Source organism: Monodon monoceros, unplaced genomic scaffold (assembly GCF_005190385.1).
Source record: "Monodon monoceros isolate NGI ecotype Baffin Bay Population unplaced genomic scaffold, NGI_Narwhal_1 Super_Scaffold_18, whole genome shotgun sequence".
Taxonomy (NCBI): domain Eukaryota; kingdom Metazoa; phylum Chordata; class Mammalia; order Artiodactyla; family Monodontidae; genus Monodon; species Monodon monoceros.
In genome coordinates this window covers 136,114,851-136,130,852 of record NW_021703774.1, presented here as the reverse complement: position 1 = coordinate 136,130,852, position 16,002 = coordinate 136,114,851, and the positions used below count along the sequence as shown (strand labels likewise).

General features: G+C 48.0%; 1 protein-coding gene across 3 annotated transcripts; it reads left to right on the top strand.

Moving 5' to 3' along the window:
- The first annotated feature begins 336 nt into the window (after positions 1 to 336).
- Positions 337 to 14,770, top strand: DIO1 (iodothyronine deiodinase 1). Of its 3 annotated transcripts, XM_029230650.1 has the most exons (4): positions 337 to 692; positions 8,524 to 8,667; positions 11,642 to 11,841; positions 13,705 to 14,770. In XM_029230650.1, exons 1-4 carry the CDS (start codon positions 356 to 358, stop codon positions 13,771 to 13,773), a joined length of 750 nt encoding a protein of 249 aa, XP_029086483.1. In that variant the 5' UTR covers positions 337 to 355; the 3' UTR covers positions 13,774 to 14,770. The 3 variants fall into 3 exon arrangements, with proteins under 3 accessions (XP_029086483.1, XP_029086482.1, XP_029086484.1); XM_029230649.1 differs by lacking the exon at positions 13,705 to 14,770 and having other exon boundaries at positions 11,642 to 13,191; XM_029230651.1 differs by lacking the exons at positions 8,524 to 8,667; positions 11,642 to 11,841; positions 13,705 to 14,770 and adding an exon at positions 4,609 to 4,807.
- Positions 14,771 to 16,002: the final 1,232 nt, after the last annotated feature.

The window sequence follows — 16,002 nt, the reverse complement described above, 5'->3', positions numbered from 1 at the left end:
ACTTACTTACAGCAGAGCCTTTCTAAAGAAACACAGAGTCCCTCTAAGTGTGACCTTTTAAAGTTTTTGTGTTTAAAATTTATCAGAGGGAGAATTTAAGATCTGAAGTTTCCCAGTCCAAGTATCTCTCAAAGGCTAAGGCAAAGAATCAGAAATGATCATTAGAACAGACCTTTAGCACCTGGCTTGGAATTTTCCATTCCACTGACAGGAAGGCAAACACCTTCTGTCCTGGCACCTTCTTCATATCCGGGTTGGCTGCTGCTACCCTGCACCTTTGTTCAGCTCCACCCCTTGTGGCCCGGCGGTTTCCGCTCTGCCCACCAGTCTCAGAGCCAGCTCTGGCTCTGCCATAATGGGGCTGCCCCTGCCAGGGCTGTGGCTGAAGAGGCTCTGGGTGCTCTTTCAGGTGGGCCTGCACGTGGCCATGGGCAAAGTGCTTCTGACACTGTTTCCCAGAAGAGTCAAGCAGAACATCCTGGCCATGAGTGAGAAGACTGGCATGGCCAAGAATCCCCACTTCTCCTATGAAAACTGGATACCCACTTTCTTCAGTGCCCAGTATTTCTGGTTCATCCTGAAGGTCCGTTGGCAGCGACTGGAGGACATGACGGAGCAAGGGGGTCTAGCCCCAAACTGCCCCGTGGTCCGCCTGTCAGGACAGAGGTGCAACATCTGGGACTTCATGCAAGGTCAGGAAGCTGGTCCAAGCTTGAGAGGTGCTTGGATGGGGGTGCTTGATGGGGGTGGGCAGGTGGGTTGGAAAGCCTGAATGCTACTAATCCAGCTGCTTCTTTTTTGGCTTCTTGTCCTCTTCCCACTTCCTGAAACTAGCACCTCTCCTGGGTTCTGTTCTTCTAAGTGGCATCGTCCCCTTCCCGGGCAATCAAACCACAAACCATCCACACTGGCTGTCAGCTCCTTCGGCACCTCTCTTACTGCACAGTCACTCTGCCTGGGATGCTCTTCACTGCCGCCCCACCCTACCCCCCACCCCACACCTGGTCCACTCTTGCCCAGTGACACTTCCTGAGACAAGCCAACCCCCGGTCCCCTGGCCTACTCCCTCTTCTATGCTTAACATCCTAAACTTTTCTTTATCACACCCATTGTGGTTTGTAATTATGTGTGGGTATTTGATTAATGTCTGTCCCCTTCACTAGCCTGCAAGCTCTGTGCAGGTGGAGATCATGCCTCTAACTCACTATTAGGTCCCCCTGGCTGCTGCTGGCTCATGGTAGTTGCTCAGTAAATATTTGTTGAAGATTGTTGAAGATTCTCTCTCTCTCTTTCTCTCTCTCTCTTTCTCTCTCTCTCTCTCTCTCTCTCTCTCTCTCTCTCTCTCTCTTCCAGGCAAACCAGCTCTATTTGGGTTCTTAAAGGCCTCTCTGGTCAGTTTTCCCTTTTTGTCCTTCCTCCTCCCCGTCTTGCCATCTCTTCCCACTGAACTTGTGGATGGCTGCCAGATTCCCCTTCCACAAGCACATCCCTGGATGACTGGTACCCCAGCTCACCAACCTTCAGCAGCCCCCATCTGCATTTGGGATGAAACCCAGGCTCAGCCTTGTGCTGAAGGTCCTCCCTGATCTGACTCCAGTTTTTCTTCCCAACTTCATCTGCAGGCTTCCCCTCAGGCCCACTGCCTCCAGATGAACTGCTGGTTCTTGTACATCCTTTGTGCTTTCCCTTCTCTTTGCCTTTGCTGGTGTTGTTGGCCCTTCCCCTCTGTCACCAACATTCCTCATCGTCAGGGTCCTGCTCTCGTGCCTCCCCCTGTGAAGCCAGCTCAGATCCCTACACTGAGGCCCGCTCTCCCTCCCTTCTGAACTCATGGATCTCTGCCTGCACCTCTCCTGGACATTGATCCTTCCTACCCAGCACCCGGCTACCGAAGCTCAAGTGTCATCCTTCTGCCCAGTGGGGAGGCTTGGGACAGGGCTGTGTCTGATTCATCTCTGAATTCTCAGGGTACAGACACAGCAGAGTAGAGAAGGCCCCTGAGGCAGCTGGCTAATCTAGTGATTTTCAAAGCATGTTTTTTGGAACCCAAATCCCACACATGTGCTTTACTACATAGAGTTCCCTGGTCAAAATAGTTTGGGAAACACTGCATACTATACTCTCCTCCTGGAAGTTCATCGTGCACATGAACATATAAAAGGCTCCAAGACACGCTGAAGCTTAAAAACAAACAAAACTTGAAAAAACTTTGACACAGCACTGACTACTTTTCCTAACATACACATACAACTCCCCACTCTCCACCAGAGGAAAATCTTATCATCATCATACTGGTTCCAAAGGACAACCTCTGGGAAAGGCTGACCTGATCCAATGTTTTCATTTTAAAACGGAAATGGAGGAAACTGAGAGCAAAGGTTACAGGGCCGGTGAGAGACCAAGTCAGACCCAGAATCAGGGCTTCTTCACCCTGTTTTTTCAATACACCTCAACAGACATTTGTGAGTGTTCCCTATGAGCCAGACCCTTAGCTAGATGCCAGGGACTCAGAGCTAGGAAAGAGCTTGCTGTTTTGCTTGAGGAATGTATGGTTCCACGGAACAGACAGATGTAATAAACAAATCCGTACAGTTCCGTGAGGCGGGCAGACAAAGGTATGAACTTTGCCTACAGGGCTTGGAAGATTTCCTGGAGGAAGTGGCTTTGGAGTTAGGCCTTGAAGAATGAGTAAGATTTTTATAGCTTGAAAAGAGTGTTGCAATCAGACGGAAGGGGAAGAGTTTTTTGCTCATGACTTTAAACCATTGTGCTGAAATGACCTCTATTTATTCAATAAACATTCACTAAGTGACCACTGATAATAAGAGCAATGAGAGTAATAGCTAATCTTTACTGTGCGTCTACCTCGTGCCAAGCACTGTGATAGAACCAGGCCAATTTGCTGACTTTTGATGGTCTAGTGATCAGTTCCATGAAAGCCAACTTGCCTCATGGCCAATTCACAGCATTCACTTGCTTATTTTAACTGTTTACTTTCCAGTGAGCCAGTGTACATTTTAAAGACTGTTCTATTTGTCTCTGCTCCCTGCTGCTACACCTGAAACTGAAGATGGAGAGAGAAGGAGTTTGAGAGACAAAAGAAAACTCTATTTATAAAATAGAGTTGGCTTTCAGCACATTGGCCCAGAGTCCCCTGAAATAATAGATACTGACGACACAGAAATCAACACAACTGGAAGATCTCATAACTCACAGAGGGAGATGATGGAGCGCGAGAGGGGACCCAGCAGTTCTGGGAGGAGTCAGGTGGGGTAGGAAGGTGGCCAGGGGAAGTTTTCCTGGAGAAGAGGATGGTGAGCTGCTGGTCTAGGGACCGAAGCCTTGAGGTGGGTGAGGAAGAGGAGAGTGGTGACCGGAGCCGCGCAGAGGGGAGGAGCAGCAGAGGTCTGATATGTGGAGGGGCTTCAGTCAGTTTGGCAGAAGTGGGGTGTGGGAGGTATGAAGGGGTGAAGAATGAGGCTGGAGACATCATCAGGGATCAGAGCTTGTGGGGCCTCATGCGTCTTAGCAAAGAGGGTATCCTTTATCCTGTATTGGTGAGTTCTAGAAAGATTTTCAAGCAGGAAGTTAACATGATCAGTTCTGCTTATTAGAAAGACATCCTGTAAGTGTTTTGGAAACCCATCAGTTCACTAAAAAGCTCTGTTGTATGCTTTGGGTATAAATATGAACTCATTTGAGAGTCACAGACTGGAAAGTCTGGAAAACTCTTTACAGATAATCTAAAGCAACCTTTACATTTTTCAGATGCAAAGGCCCAGGAAGGTAAAGGACTTGCTCAGAGTCACACAGAGAGTTCTTGTAGAGTGAGAACCAGCCTTGAGCCTTAGGACTCTCAACTAGTGTACATTCTGTTGTTGGATAAAACAACAGAGGCGCAGAGCAATTCCCAGCCACCTCTTATCCTCTGCATGTACGTGCACACACAAGACATACACACACTCTCAGACACACATGTACCGCAAAACATTGATTAACTGGCATGTTGGGGTAGAAGGCAAGTCCGGATGATTTCTTTTCTTGGAACCTAGCAGTTAATCTGAAACAGGATTTATTTCAGCCCCATTTAAAATCTTCTAGAGTCTCTCCAGGTATACTTATGAGGGGTCAACTATAAACTAGCTTTCTCTGCTGAGAGAGCCTGGCGTAGAGAGTTGATTTACTGGTTTGGGGGTCAACCAGTAAGTTAACCAACAGTGGGTTCGAGTCTAGTGCTACCACAGAGCCGTTTTCCCACTTACACAAACAAACTGGACTTGACAGTCTTGCCTGATGTTCTTGAACTGGTGTCCCCTGCACTGCGGCCTGTGGACACGGGCAGGCTGCCAGCCCCCCATACAGCCACCCTCTTGCGCCCATCCTTCCCCTCTCTGCTAGCAGGAAAGCAGGGAACTAAGTTTAAACTTTGCCCTCACTACGGGTCACTGCACCCAGACACACTATAAATAATTAAACCAATGGCTCTGCTTCTTCCAGTGTCCTAACCAGTGGATGGTGAAATTTTTTTATCCAATTGAGAACAAAATTCCAGACAGCTCACGTTTTGCACAGGTCCTGACCTTAAATCTCCTCTGTTCTTATCTGAAGGGTAACTCCCTGGGGTCACTGGAGGCCAGTGGCCGGCCACTTGGCCATGACTGGCCTCTGAGCCTCTCCTGCTGTGACCTGGGCAAACCCTTCACATGGGTGCGGATGCGACCAACTGAGGCCCTCTCAATGCCTCCTAGGGCCTCCTATGAGGAAATCTGTGAGACAAGGACGAGGAGAACTTTGTATCTCCAGAGAAACTGGCCTGCTTCCTCCTCAGGTACTGAAAAATGAGGAATATATAAGTAATCATGTTTCTCCTTTTCCTTGGCCACCTGGAAACTCAGAGTCAAATATTAGCTCAGTTATAATGAATGCATGAGACCTGTTCTGTGCCTCTCAGAGCGCCATGGTTTTTTTTAACTTTTGATATTTTATTATCATATGTATAAATAATACTTTTATTTATTATATGTATAAGCTGCTTCAAATCCTTTGCAGAACGAGGTGAGGGAATAACTAACACAATAAGCCACAAGTGAGTTAAGATGCCCTCTACTCCCCATCCATCAACAAGTCCTGTCAGTTCTACCTTTTCCCCTTCCCCACTGCACACAAACTAGCCCAGACTCACATTATTTCTCATGTGGATTCCACCAACCCCCCCTAACTGCCTCCATTCTCACCCTCAGTCCTTTTGCCACTGAGCAACCAGAATGATCTTCAAGTGTAAGCTGACAACTTTCCATCTCACAGCCTACTGTAGCAGTCAGAGTTCTGCCTTGCAAGCAACAGAAACTCACTCTGATTTTCTTAGTCATACACATTTACACACGTACAAAGTGTATTAGAAAGATGTTGCAGGCTCCCCAGAATCAACCACAGCTGGAGCACTGGGCCTGGACCATCTTTTAGCATCAACAGTTGGGCCTGGAAGCTGCTGTCACTGTGATTGCCATGGGAATTCGTCACCACTATAGGACTCCACCATCCCTGACGGGGCACTACCACTGGGCCGTGGATGAATTCTACCATCTCAATGACTCCAGAATCAAAGAGCTATGTGAGAGAGTCCAATCGGCCTGGGTCACTGCCTGTGCCCTAGCTGCTGGGAGCGAGAATGGACCTGGCCCCCCTGCCTTCTACAGAGCAAGGCTGGGCGCGCTCCCCCATTAATAGTACACAAAATATAAATTCCAAGGAGGAAGGAGGGCTAGAGACTGAGCAGCCAAAATTGTAACAAATATCCAGCATCCTTACTTTATCTCCATGATGTCCCCTTGTACCTGGAAGAAAATCCAGCTGCTATACAAGGCATAGGAGCTTGCCTGCTTTGGCCCATACCTACCTCTCCAGTCATGTCTCTCATTGCCCCTGGCCTGGTTCCAGTCACAGTGGCCTTGCAGGTCCTTGAACACACCAAGCTCTGCTCTTCTTTGGACCTTTGGACATGGAGCCCCTTTGCCTGGAATGCTCTTCTCCTCCCTTTGCCCATATGTAGCTGGCTCCTTCCTGTTTCTCAGGATAAATGGCATCTCCTCAGAGTCCTCCCCTGACCCACCTGTCTTCAAGGAGGTCACTCCTTTATAGTCTCTTTTGTGTCACTTATCACAACTTGAAATTACTTCATTGATGCTTTTGCTTGCTTCCTGCCTGTCTCCCCATTAAACAGAACTCCAAGTGCATGCAGGCAGAGACCTGCTGCTCTCGCTCTCTGCTGAATCCCCAGTGTGTGGCAGAGAACCTTGCGCGTTATGAGCGCTGAATAAATGCTTGTAATGGAATGAGAGTGTGCTTGATGTTGGGGATATGAAGAAGAATGAGGGACAGGCCCTACCCTCAGGTGCAATGAGTAGCCTGGGGGATACAGACACAAACCAGCCATGTCACAGTGCGGGACCTGCCATGCTCTATCTAATAGGTGCACGGTAAGGGTTCAGCGATGTCAGCTCTGGTCATAAGTAGCCACGGGGTGCTAGCAGCTCCCTAGAGTTATCCCCAGTCTAGACTGGGGGAGTTACAGAAGACTCCCACCAGGGCTGACTTCATGGGCGCGGGACTAATGAATCATACAGGGTGCCATGTTCAGAAGGGCCCTGAGCTTGGGCTGAATGCTCTGCAGTAGCTGTCTTGAAATTCTTAATAGCTTTATCTTTTTTTTTTAATGTATTTATTTATTATTTTTTTATTCATTTATTTTTGGCTGTGTTGGGTCTTTGTTGCTGCGTGCGGGCTTTCTCTAGTTGCAGCGAGCGGGGGCTACTCTTTGTTGCGGTGCACAGGCTTCTCATTGCAGTGGCTTCTCTTGTTGCGGCATGCAGGCTCAGTAGTTGTGGCTCACGGGCTCTAGAGCACAGGCTCAATAGTTGTGGCGCACGGGCTTAGTTGCTCCGTGGCATGTGGGATCTTCCCGGACCAGGGCTCAAACCCGTGTCCCCTGCATTGGCAGGCAGATTCTTAACCACTGCGCCACCAGGGAAGTCCAATAGTTTTATCTTTAATTTGCATTTTGTAAGAGAAGACTTTTCCACAATGGAACATGCCCTGGACACCTGGAGCCTTGGCTCACACAGGCTCCTGCTTCCCACAGCCTCCCTGCCCCCAACATGTTCTCTAAGGCCCACTCCTCCACTCCCAGTGCCCCAGCCTATCCAGCCTCATTCCTGCTCCCACCCAGTGACTGCTACCACCTTCTGGCCCCAGAGAGGGCCTGGACCAAGGTATGGGAAAGGTTAGGGTCAGGTGTGGGCATCCCACCGCATCTCATACTAGGGCGTGGAGGTGGTTATCCCTAGCCTGGGCTGACAGCGCCATGAAGCAACTTGGCAAGTGACTGGGGGTGACTTGGCGGGAGAAGCTTTTTGCCCCCTCTCCCCTCATCAAGGTACCTAGCATGTCCCTGCATGGAGGTTGCAATAGTCTGTGGGTTGGGGTGATGGCAGGTAGGAAGATGATATGTCTGGCTCAGTTTCTGTGCTCCTGGCTGGGGCATGGTGTATTGGTCTGGTGGCTGGAGGGAAAGGAGAGCTGGTAGCCAGCAGCCACAAGCACACATACACATGTGCACAGAGTTTGGGGGCTCCTGGGTGACTGTGAGAGTCTGCATTCGCCCTATGAATATCCCTGTGTCCAGGGGAGCATGACATTAAACAGCAACTGAAAAGCAGCATGCCAGGGCAAGAGAGATACTGCACAAGAAAACTTTATATTTTAATGTATTTAACGGCACTTTCTCCCACTTTTTGAACAAGGGACCCTGCATTTTCATTTTGCCCTGGCCCAGCCGATTATGTGGCCAGTCCCCACGCTTCACTCCCCTTTGTGGAGTCTCCTCCACTGCTCCCCACTTCACAGGGAGAAGATGAGAGCTAAGAACATAAGAGCTTACATTTATTGGGCACCTACTATGGGCAGGCACCATTTTAAGCCCTTTTCTGTTTTAACTTATTTAATCCTTAGAACAATCCTATAAGGCAAGTATTGGTATTATGTCCATTTGTGGGTGAGGAAACTGAGGTGCTTTGAACGGAAAGAGCACCAAATTGAGAATCTAGAAGCCACAATGTTAATTTTAATTCCATCATTGACCTGCTGTGTGACATGGAGCCAGCCTATAAACCAGGGGGGAAAAATCACCCACCTTGTAGTACACCAATTACATCAATGAGAGAATAGATGTGTGCCTGCCTTATAAACTGCATGAAAGGGACTCTCCTTGTCATTATTTTAATTACCACCCAGTGAGTGCAGGTGGTCTGCTGAGACCCCCTGATAGAATCCCCTCATTCTGGAGTGGAGTCAACTGGCTCCAGCCTCTGCTAAATCACGCGCTCTAGGCTTCCATCCCGCACTGTGCCCTGGCTCCATCTTAGAGGGGAAATAGAGGTAACAGAATGAAAGCAGGAGTGAAGATGGTGCTTGCAAAAGAAATGCTGTGTGTCGATTATTGGTTGATCGTGATTCTATTTGTTTCAGGCAACAGGCCACTGGTGCTGAATTTTGGAAGTTGCACCTGACCTTCATTTATTTTCAAGTTTGACCAATTCAAGAGACTTATTGAAGATTTTAGTTCCATAGCAGATTTTCTCATCATTTACATTGAAGAAGCACATGCATCAGGTAAAAAAAAAAAAAGATTTCCTGCCTCCATCTCTTCCCTCTCTCTCTCCCACCTTTGCTCAAGGTTGGGGGTAGGGAGAAGAGGAGGAGAGAGAGAAAGAGCCGCTATTTGTTGAGGACCTACCATCTCCCAGTCCCTGCTAGGTTTACCCACCACTCGCTAACTCCACAGTCTGTGCTCTCAACTAGGCACACAGAGCAGAAAACCTGGAGCGACAGGTCTAGCTGGGAGAGCATCTAACATTCTGAATGGATAAATAGGGAAACCAAGGGAGAGGAGCTAATATGAGCACAGTCACAAGGAATTTAGACCTGAAATGTCACAAGTGAAATGGCGGCTCTATAGCAACCTGTGAAATCCATTCCAAGCCTCTCCAAGCTCAAAGGGACTTTGTGGTTCATCTCAGACAGTGGTTCCCAAGCGTCAGTGAGCACCAGAAGCGCCTGGAGGGCTTGTTAAAGCAGACTTCCGGACCCCACCCCAGAGTCTGAGTTAGATCTGGGGTGGGGCCTGGGAATTTCCATTTCTAACCAGCTCCGGGTGACGCTGAAGCTGCGGACTGGGGACCACAATTTGAGGACCACTGCTCTGGGCCAGCTTCTACCTGGGGCTGGGATCCTTTCTTCAGCCCCTAATAGGTGATGACGCATCTTCATTACCTCATGAGAAATCTTGCTCCTTTGCTGCACAGCTCTGTTTGTGAGAAAGTCCTTCCTTACAATGGGCAGACATGTCCCTTCCTGAAACTTCTACAGCTTGGTCTAAGCCCCTTGAACTTTATAAGATGGTCAGACACATCCCTGTCTCCCTGATTTTCATGTGGACTGAACACATGAGTTTGGCCCAAGTCTCAAACCCAGAGATTGGAGAAGGCAAGAAGGCTCATGTGGCTAAGTGGGACGAGTCCTTTACTCACCCATCTCCCCACAAGATGAGAGGCTGTTTTGATCATCTGTCACCCAGCACCTGGCACAGTGCATGTCACAGAGTCAGTGCTCAGTAATAGTTGGGTGAATAAGTGAGCATTTAGGCCAGTATTAGCCTTGCTGGCTTATCCATGTGTTGTAAGCGTAGACACTGCTATTGATTAGTTTTCAGCAAAGCTGGTCCAGCAGCCCTTTCCCCAGTGTGGTCCTTAGATCCCTCATGTCTGATCCATCTGGGTTGCTTGTTGAAAATGCATATTTCAGGGCCCCACCCTAGGCCCACTGCATCTTAATTCATGTGCACCCAGAGGTTGGAGAACTGCTTTCAACCTAACACTGTGTTCATTTAGCTGGCCATTTCTATCCTCATGTAAGGCTTTGGGGCAACTTAAAATATTAGCGTAGGGTAACAGGTACATGGAGATTCATTAAACTGTTCTCTCTACTTTTACATATATTTGAACATTTCCAAAATAAAATTCAAAACAAACAGCATAGGTATCAGGAGAGCAAAGGCAAGCACAATGTGTCTCTTTGTTAAAGACCCTTCGGGAGAGCAGCTGCCGTCAATTAAAGAAAGAGAACTTGGGCACCTACAGGTGTCTGTGGTCTCCACCGTTGAGAAGAGGCGATGCCTTGATGTTCTCATAGCTGATGGCCAAAGCGCTGCCGAAGCTGATTTACCTGTGGGGTCAGCGCTGCTCAGTCTTTAAAGTGCACTCAAGTCACCTGGTGATCTTATAAAGATGCAGCTTCTGGCTCAGTGGGGCTGCGGAGGGGCCTGAGACTTGGCATTTTTACGCAGCTCCCCAGGTGGTGCTGAGGCTGCTAGCGCAGGGACCACACTTGGAGTAATAAGGTGGTAGAGGATCCTGCTTTGAGCTCTAAAGGTACACATTGCAACAAAAGGGGTTGGATCCTCCCAGAAATTGTTTCTGGTCCTGATACCTGTCTCCTCCCCCATTCTCCTGGAATCAGACTAGCAGGTTTAACCCTTTCCTGGACCCAGGGCTGTCCACCTCAAGCCACTGAGAAATTTCTCCTGAAAGCTGGGTTTCCTAGGGGAAAGGTACTGAGCAGAGAGGACTCTGAAGCATGGAGCAGGTGGGGCCAGTTCTGCTGATGGAGTTCAGCAACTTATATTACCCTGGGAGGCAACTATTAGTATAAATGCAAGCCACGTGGCTTCTGAAAGAACCTTCTACCCAAGTAGAAGGGCAAGGCCAGTAGCAGTTTATGGTTATTTTTTCAACCTGTGGGCCCATTAGCTAATGAGTACCCTCTCTTTAAGTAGGCAGATGGGCACCTCGCAAACGAGGCCAATTGAAAATCCCCTTCCATTTAAAATGAAGCAGCTTAAATGGGTTTGGTTTGGGGGTGGGGGTGGGGCATCTCCAGAGCAAAGTAGTAGAATACCTGCAGTATAGAATGAAAACTGCAAAAAAAAAAAAAAAAAAAAAAAAAGAAAACCGGCTTCTTTCCCACCTGTCTGCTATTTGGGGGCAGTCAGGCAAAACAAACCAATATCTTTCAAGCACCTACTATGAACCAGGCAGAGTACTGGGAATTCTGCAATGTTCTCTCATGTAAGCCTCACAGCCATCTGCAACGTAGGTTCTGTTAATCCCATTTAACAGATGGGAAAACTGAGAATTTAAAGAGCTCGCCCAATATCACACAGCTGGGTGTGTCAGGGAAGGCTTCCTGGAGGAGATGGTGTTACAGCAGTGGTTCTCAACTGAGGGTAATATTTGTCCTGCAGGGGTATTTGGTAATGTATGAGACATTTTTGGTTGTCACGAATTGAAGGCAGGGGGACGCTACTGACATCTAGTGAGTAGAGGCCAGAGATGATGCTCAGTGCCTTACAACACACAGGACAGCCCCCGTATCAAAGAATTATCTAGCCCAAGTTGTCAATAGTGCCAAACTGGAGAAGTCCTCCATCTGCAACCCTCAGTTAAAAGTGTGTGTGGTGGGGGTGTATTTGGCCGGCAGGAAGTAGGTGCCATGCCTGTGGGGCTGCTGTCCGGCCTTTCTCTTACAGATGGCTGGGCTTTTAAGAACAACGTGGACATCAAGAATCACCAGCATCTCCAGGACCGCCTGCGGGCAGCCCGCCTGCTGCTGGACAGGAGCCCCCAGTGCCCCGTGGTGGTGGACACAATGAAGAACCAGAGCAGTCAGCTCTACGCAGCGCTGCCTGAGAGGCTGTACGTGCTCCAGGATGGCAGGATCCTGTACAAGGTGGTGACCTGGGGCAGGGCGCCAGGGAGGGCGAGGACAAAGACAGGACTTTGTATCAACGCTCAGAGAAGGAAACTGCCTTGCCCAAGGCCACACTGCACAGGCTCTGATTTCAATTCCAAATCCTCTGGGATGGGATAGGAGTGGCAGGGTTTGAAGCTGCTAATCCCTGAGACAGGCCTGAACGTGGAAGGGGGTGTAGAGGCCAGAAGAGAACCAACTCTGCAGTTAGGAGCTGGAAATGCTGAAGCAGGAATTCGAGACAGGCATTACGTCCAGGCTTCTTTTCTGGTGATTGTGTCACCACCCTTCAGTGCTTCCAGCCTGGCGAGGGTGAGGGGAGTAAGCATAGCCTCCAACCCCGTGGGCACTGGTAGCCTCCCCTGAGAGGATGGAAATTAAGTTTTATAGCTGCTGAAGGGATTCAAGCCTTGGCAAGCACATGAAGCCCAGCCATGTGGATGCTCCTCTGCCCTTTGTAATGGAAGTGCCCCCGATTCTCCATTCACACCCTTCGCTATCATGCCGCAGTGCAACTGTTTTCACTCACCATGTTCACGTGGTCAGGCAGGCCCTACTCACACAGGTGAAACAAGCAACAACCTGCAGATGTATCCTCAGGGTGCTAAGGGTCACAGGACGAGGATTCAGGTCCTTCTTCCTTTCCTCTCTCCTGTGACATGGTAGTAAAGTGGCACGATTGAGGCAAGCTAGGTACCGAGTCCCTACCCTGGAAAGCGCTGTAAACACAAACACAAATTTAAAATGGCCCACATCTTACTTCAAGGTGCTCACAGTTGAGGTGATAAGGAAGACACAAATAGAACGTTAACTTGGCCCGAGTGCTGTGAGACTCCAGAACAGGGATCAGCAAAGCTTTTCTGTAAAGGGTCAGAGAGTAAATATTTTCAACTTTGTGGGCCAAATAATCCCTGTCGACATGGTTCAGTTCTGCTGTTATAGCACAAAACCAGCAAAGACAATATGTAAATGAAAGGGTGTGAGACATCAGGACAGATTTAGCTCTCAGACTATAAATTTTCTGAATGTCGGGGAAAGGTAGGCCTTTCAGAGGAGGTGAAAACTGAAGCCAGCCACGTGAACATGGTGAGTGAAAACCATTGCAAATATAGGGGAGAGGGTGGGGAGAGGCACTGAGACACGTTAGGGAAGGGTGTGAGTGGAGAATCGGCAGCACTTCTGTTACAAAGGGTTCATTCTGGACCAAGGAGTTTGGCCTACTTCTTAGGGCAAAAGAGAGCCACTGAAGAGTTTTGAGCAGGGGAGAGGCACAATCAGATCGGTACTTTAGAAAGATCATGGCCTATTGGGTGAAGAATGGACTGGAGAGAGCAGGGGCTGAGGACTGGGGGTGGGGGGAGGTGTGGCAGCTGCCCAAACAGAAGATGAAGAGGGCTGAACTGGGGCTGTGGGGGTGGGGGGAGGTGTGGTAGCTGCCCAAACAGAAGATGAAGAGGGCTGAACTGGGGCTGTGGGACTGGAGAGGCAGAGGTAGTTTGATGTAGAGTGGGCAGAACTTGATGAGAGGTGGAGAAGTAGATAAGGCTGGTCTGAAGGTCTGACTGTGGAAGAGAAGCTTATTTGTATAGACCCCTTTCTCCTTTTAAAACTATTCACTTTACCTGCTCTGGTTTTCCTCCTGCTTCTCTGTCCAGTCTTCCCATTAAGTGTTGGTGCCACTCCACACGGGTGATCTCAACCACCTCATGGGTGCCTGCCTTGACTACACCATCCTGACAACTCCCACATGTATATCACCAGCCCAGATTTCTCAGTTAAGCTCCAGACCTACATATTCCTGCAAGGTGGAAATCTGGAAATGCTGACTCATTTTTCTTGCAGGGTAAACCTGGCCCTTGGAACTACCATCCAGAAGAAGTTCGTGCTGTTCTGGAAAAGCTCCACAGTTAATCTGGACAGATCCCCCAGTTCTAGGTGCTCAACAAGAGGTCTTCTCAAGGCTTGGCTTGCCCCCCATCCCAGCTGACATTTACCTCTTGACCTGTGTCCCCAGCGGAATCACTAGCCCAGATTTTTCTTATCCAAGCAAACAACTGTTACAATGAGAAAATGAAGCTGCAAGTGAGCTGAGTGTTAAAGAAGGTACAACTCCACACTGCCCCCACCGTGGAGACCTTGTTCATTGCACAACGTCTCAGCGTGAGAGCAGGCGCACTCCCTGGGCTTCCTTCTGAACATCCAGCCACTCCACTATGGCATTCCTTAAATGAAGTAACTTCATTTTACCAAATTTGCCATTTATGGAATTGATAATTTAATAACTAGATTGGTTTTTAGAACTAAGCATGGGGATAACTCCAGGTGTTTAGAGAGAGATGAGGAATTTAAAGAGAAAGGAGTAGGAATGGGAGCAGACAGTACAAATGGGAACGCTTCCCTTGCCAAAAGATTTAAACCAGAAAGTGGTGGGCGTGATGAGAGGTGAGTTTCCCTGGTAATATGTCTTCAATTCTACTGTAGAAGAGGCGGGTACTCACTTTACCATCTTTGAATATATTTCATAGAAGTCTGGCTCTCCATACCCGGGAATCTTCTACTATCTTCACTTACCAAGAGCTACTTGTGGGGAGGACTGGCTTCCTAAAAACATTATAACCTTGACCCAACTAGACCATAGGCACTACAGAGCTGTCATTCAGTTATGCAGAAGCTCAAATCTGAAATTCTGCTTCTCTGATTTCTTCACAAGTCTCCTAATGGTCATTTGTGTTAGATTACATCAGACTAATGGATAACCATTGGTATTGATCTGTTTTAACTCTGCCTCTTTTCATATTTGTTTATGACGGCCACAGCCTAAAGTACACACAGCTGTGACTTGATGTGAAAGAAAATGTTTTCAGATGCAGCAAGCTAATACAGAATGATTAAAAAACATCAGGCTATTTTAGATGGCTTCAGTGTGATATTTACACTGTCTTTTCTAATGTGTGTCAGCTTGTTCTAGCTTTTATTATAGACCAATGTAATCTGATCAGCAAAAATAACATATGTTGGAAGGCCCTCCTTTGGAGGGAAGAACACTCAGTCTCTATGTGTTACCTGTCTAACATGGTTTTGTCTTGTGAGCTCCTTGCCAGAGAACATCCATATGGGAGCCATATTACGTTCACAACATGACATAATAGAATGGACTTGGGAAGCATTTTTTCTAACATGAAAACACATTCTCCTTGGCTCTGCCTTAGTTGCTACATGTTATTATTAATGTCGTTATTTTACTTTTTAAAAAATAGTCGTTAATCATCTATCAGGCACAGGCACTTTCAGATACGTAGTCTTATTTAACCTCTGTATATTGCAAAGAGGAGATTATTAGCCCCGTTTTACAGATGAGGAAACCAAGGCTCAGGGTTAAGTAACTTGTGGAAGGTCTCAGAACCAGTAAGTAACAAGCTGAGATTCAAACCCCATCTCTAACTTCAAACCAGAGTCCTAGCTGTGCTCTCTGTTGGCTGTGTGACTTTGGTTAAGCTGCTTTTGTATCTTGAACTATTACAAAACAGGGTATCAATAGGGCCTACCCCACAGAGGACTCATAAATAAAGCACTCAGAACTGTGCCTGACTTGGAGAAAATGCCATCGAAGTGTTGGCTCTTATGGTTACCATCATTATTGTTCCACAACTGCCTCTTTGGGCCCCCTTCAATTCACGTCTATAAGTGCATAGAAATATCCCGGTTTTAAACAAATAATAGTAGCTGGAACTGAGGAGTTTTCAGAAAGCTAAAATAGATCCCAGACATTCCAATTCAATTCTATTCAATGTAATGCTTCAGACATTAATTGAGCACTGATTCCTTTCTGGGTGCTGAGCGATGATGCAAAGATGACAAAGTCCAGCTTTGGTCCTCCAGCAGTTTAACCTCCTAGGGCAGGGGGGATGGGGGTGGACATGCACTGCAATAACCATAATTCAAGCTGGACTGTGATGGGTTAGAGTGAAGACTAAAGCTCAGAGAGCACAGAGGAGGGAGCAGCCCTTCTGAGCTAGGTGCGTCTAGGAAAGCTTTGTGGGGGTGGGAGCCTCTGGGCTTGGCCTTCTAGGATCCCTAGGACTTCTGTAATCTGGGATGGGAGCCTGAAGAGTATGGGAAGGAGGAAGAGCATTCAAGTGG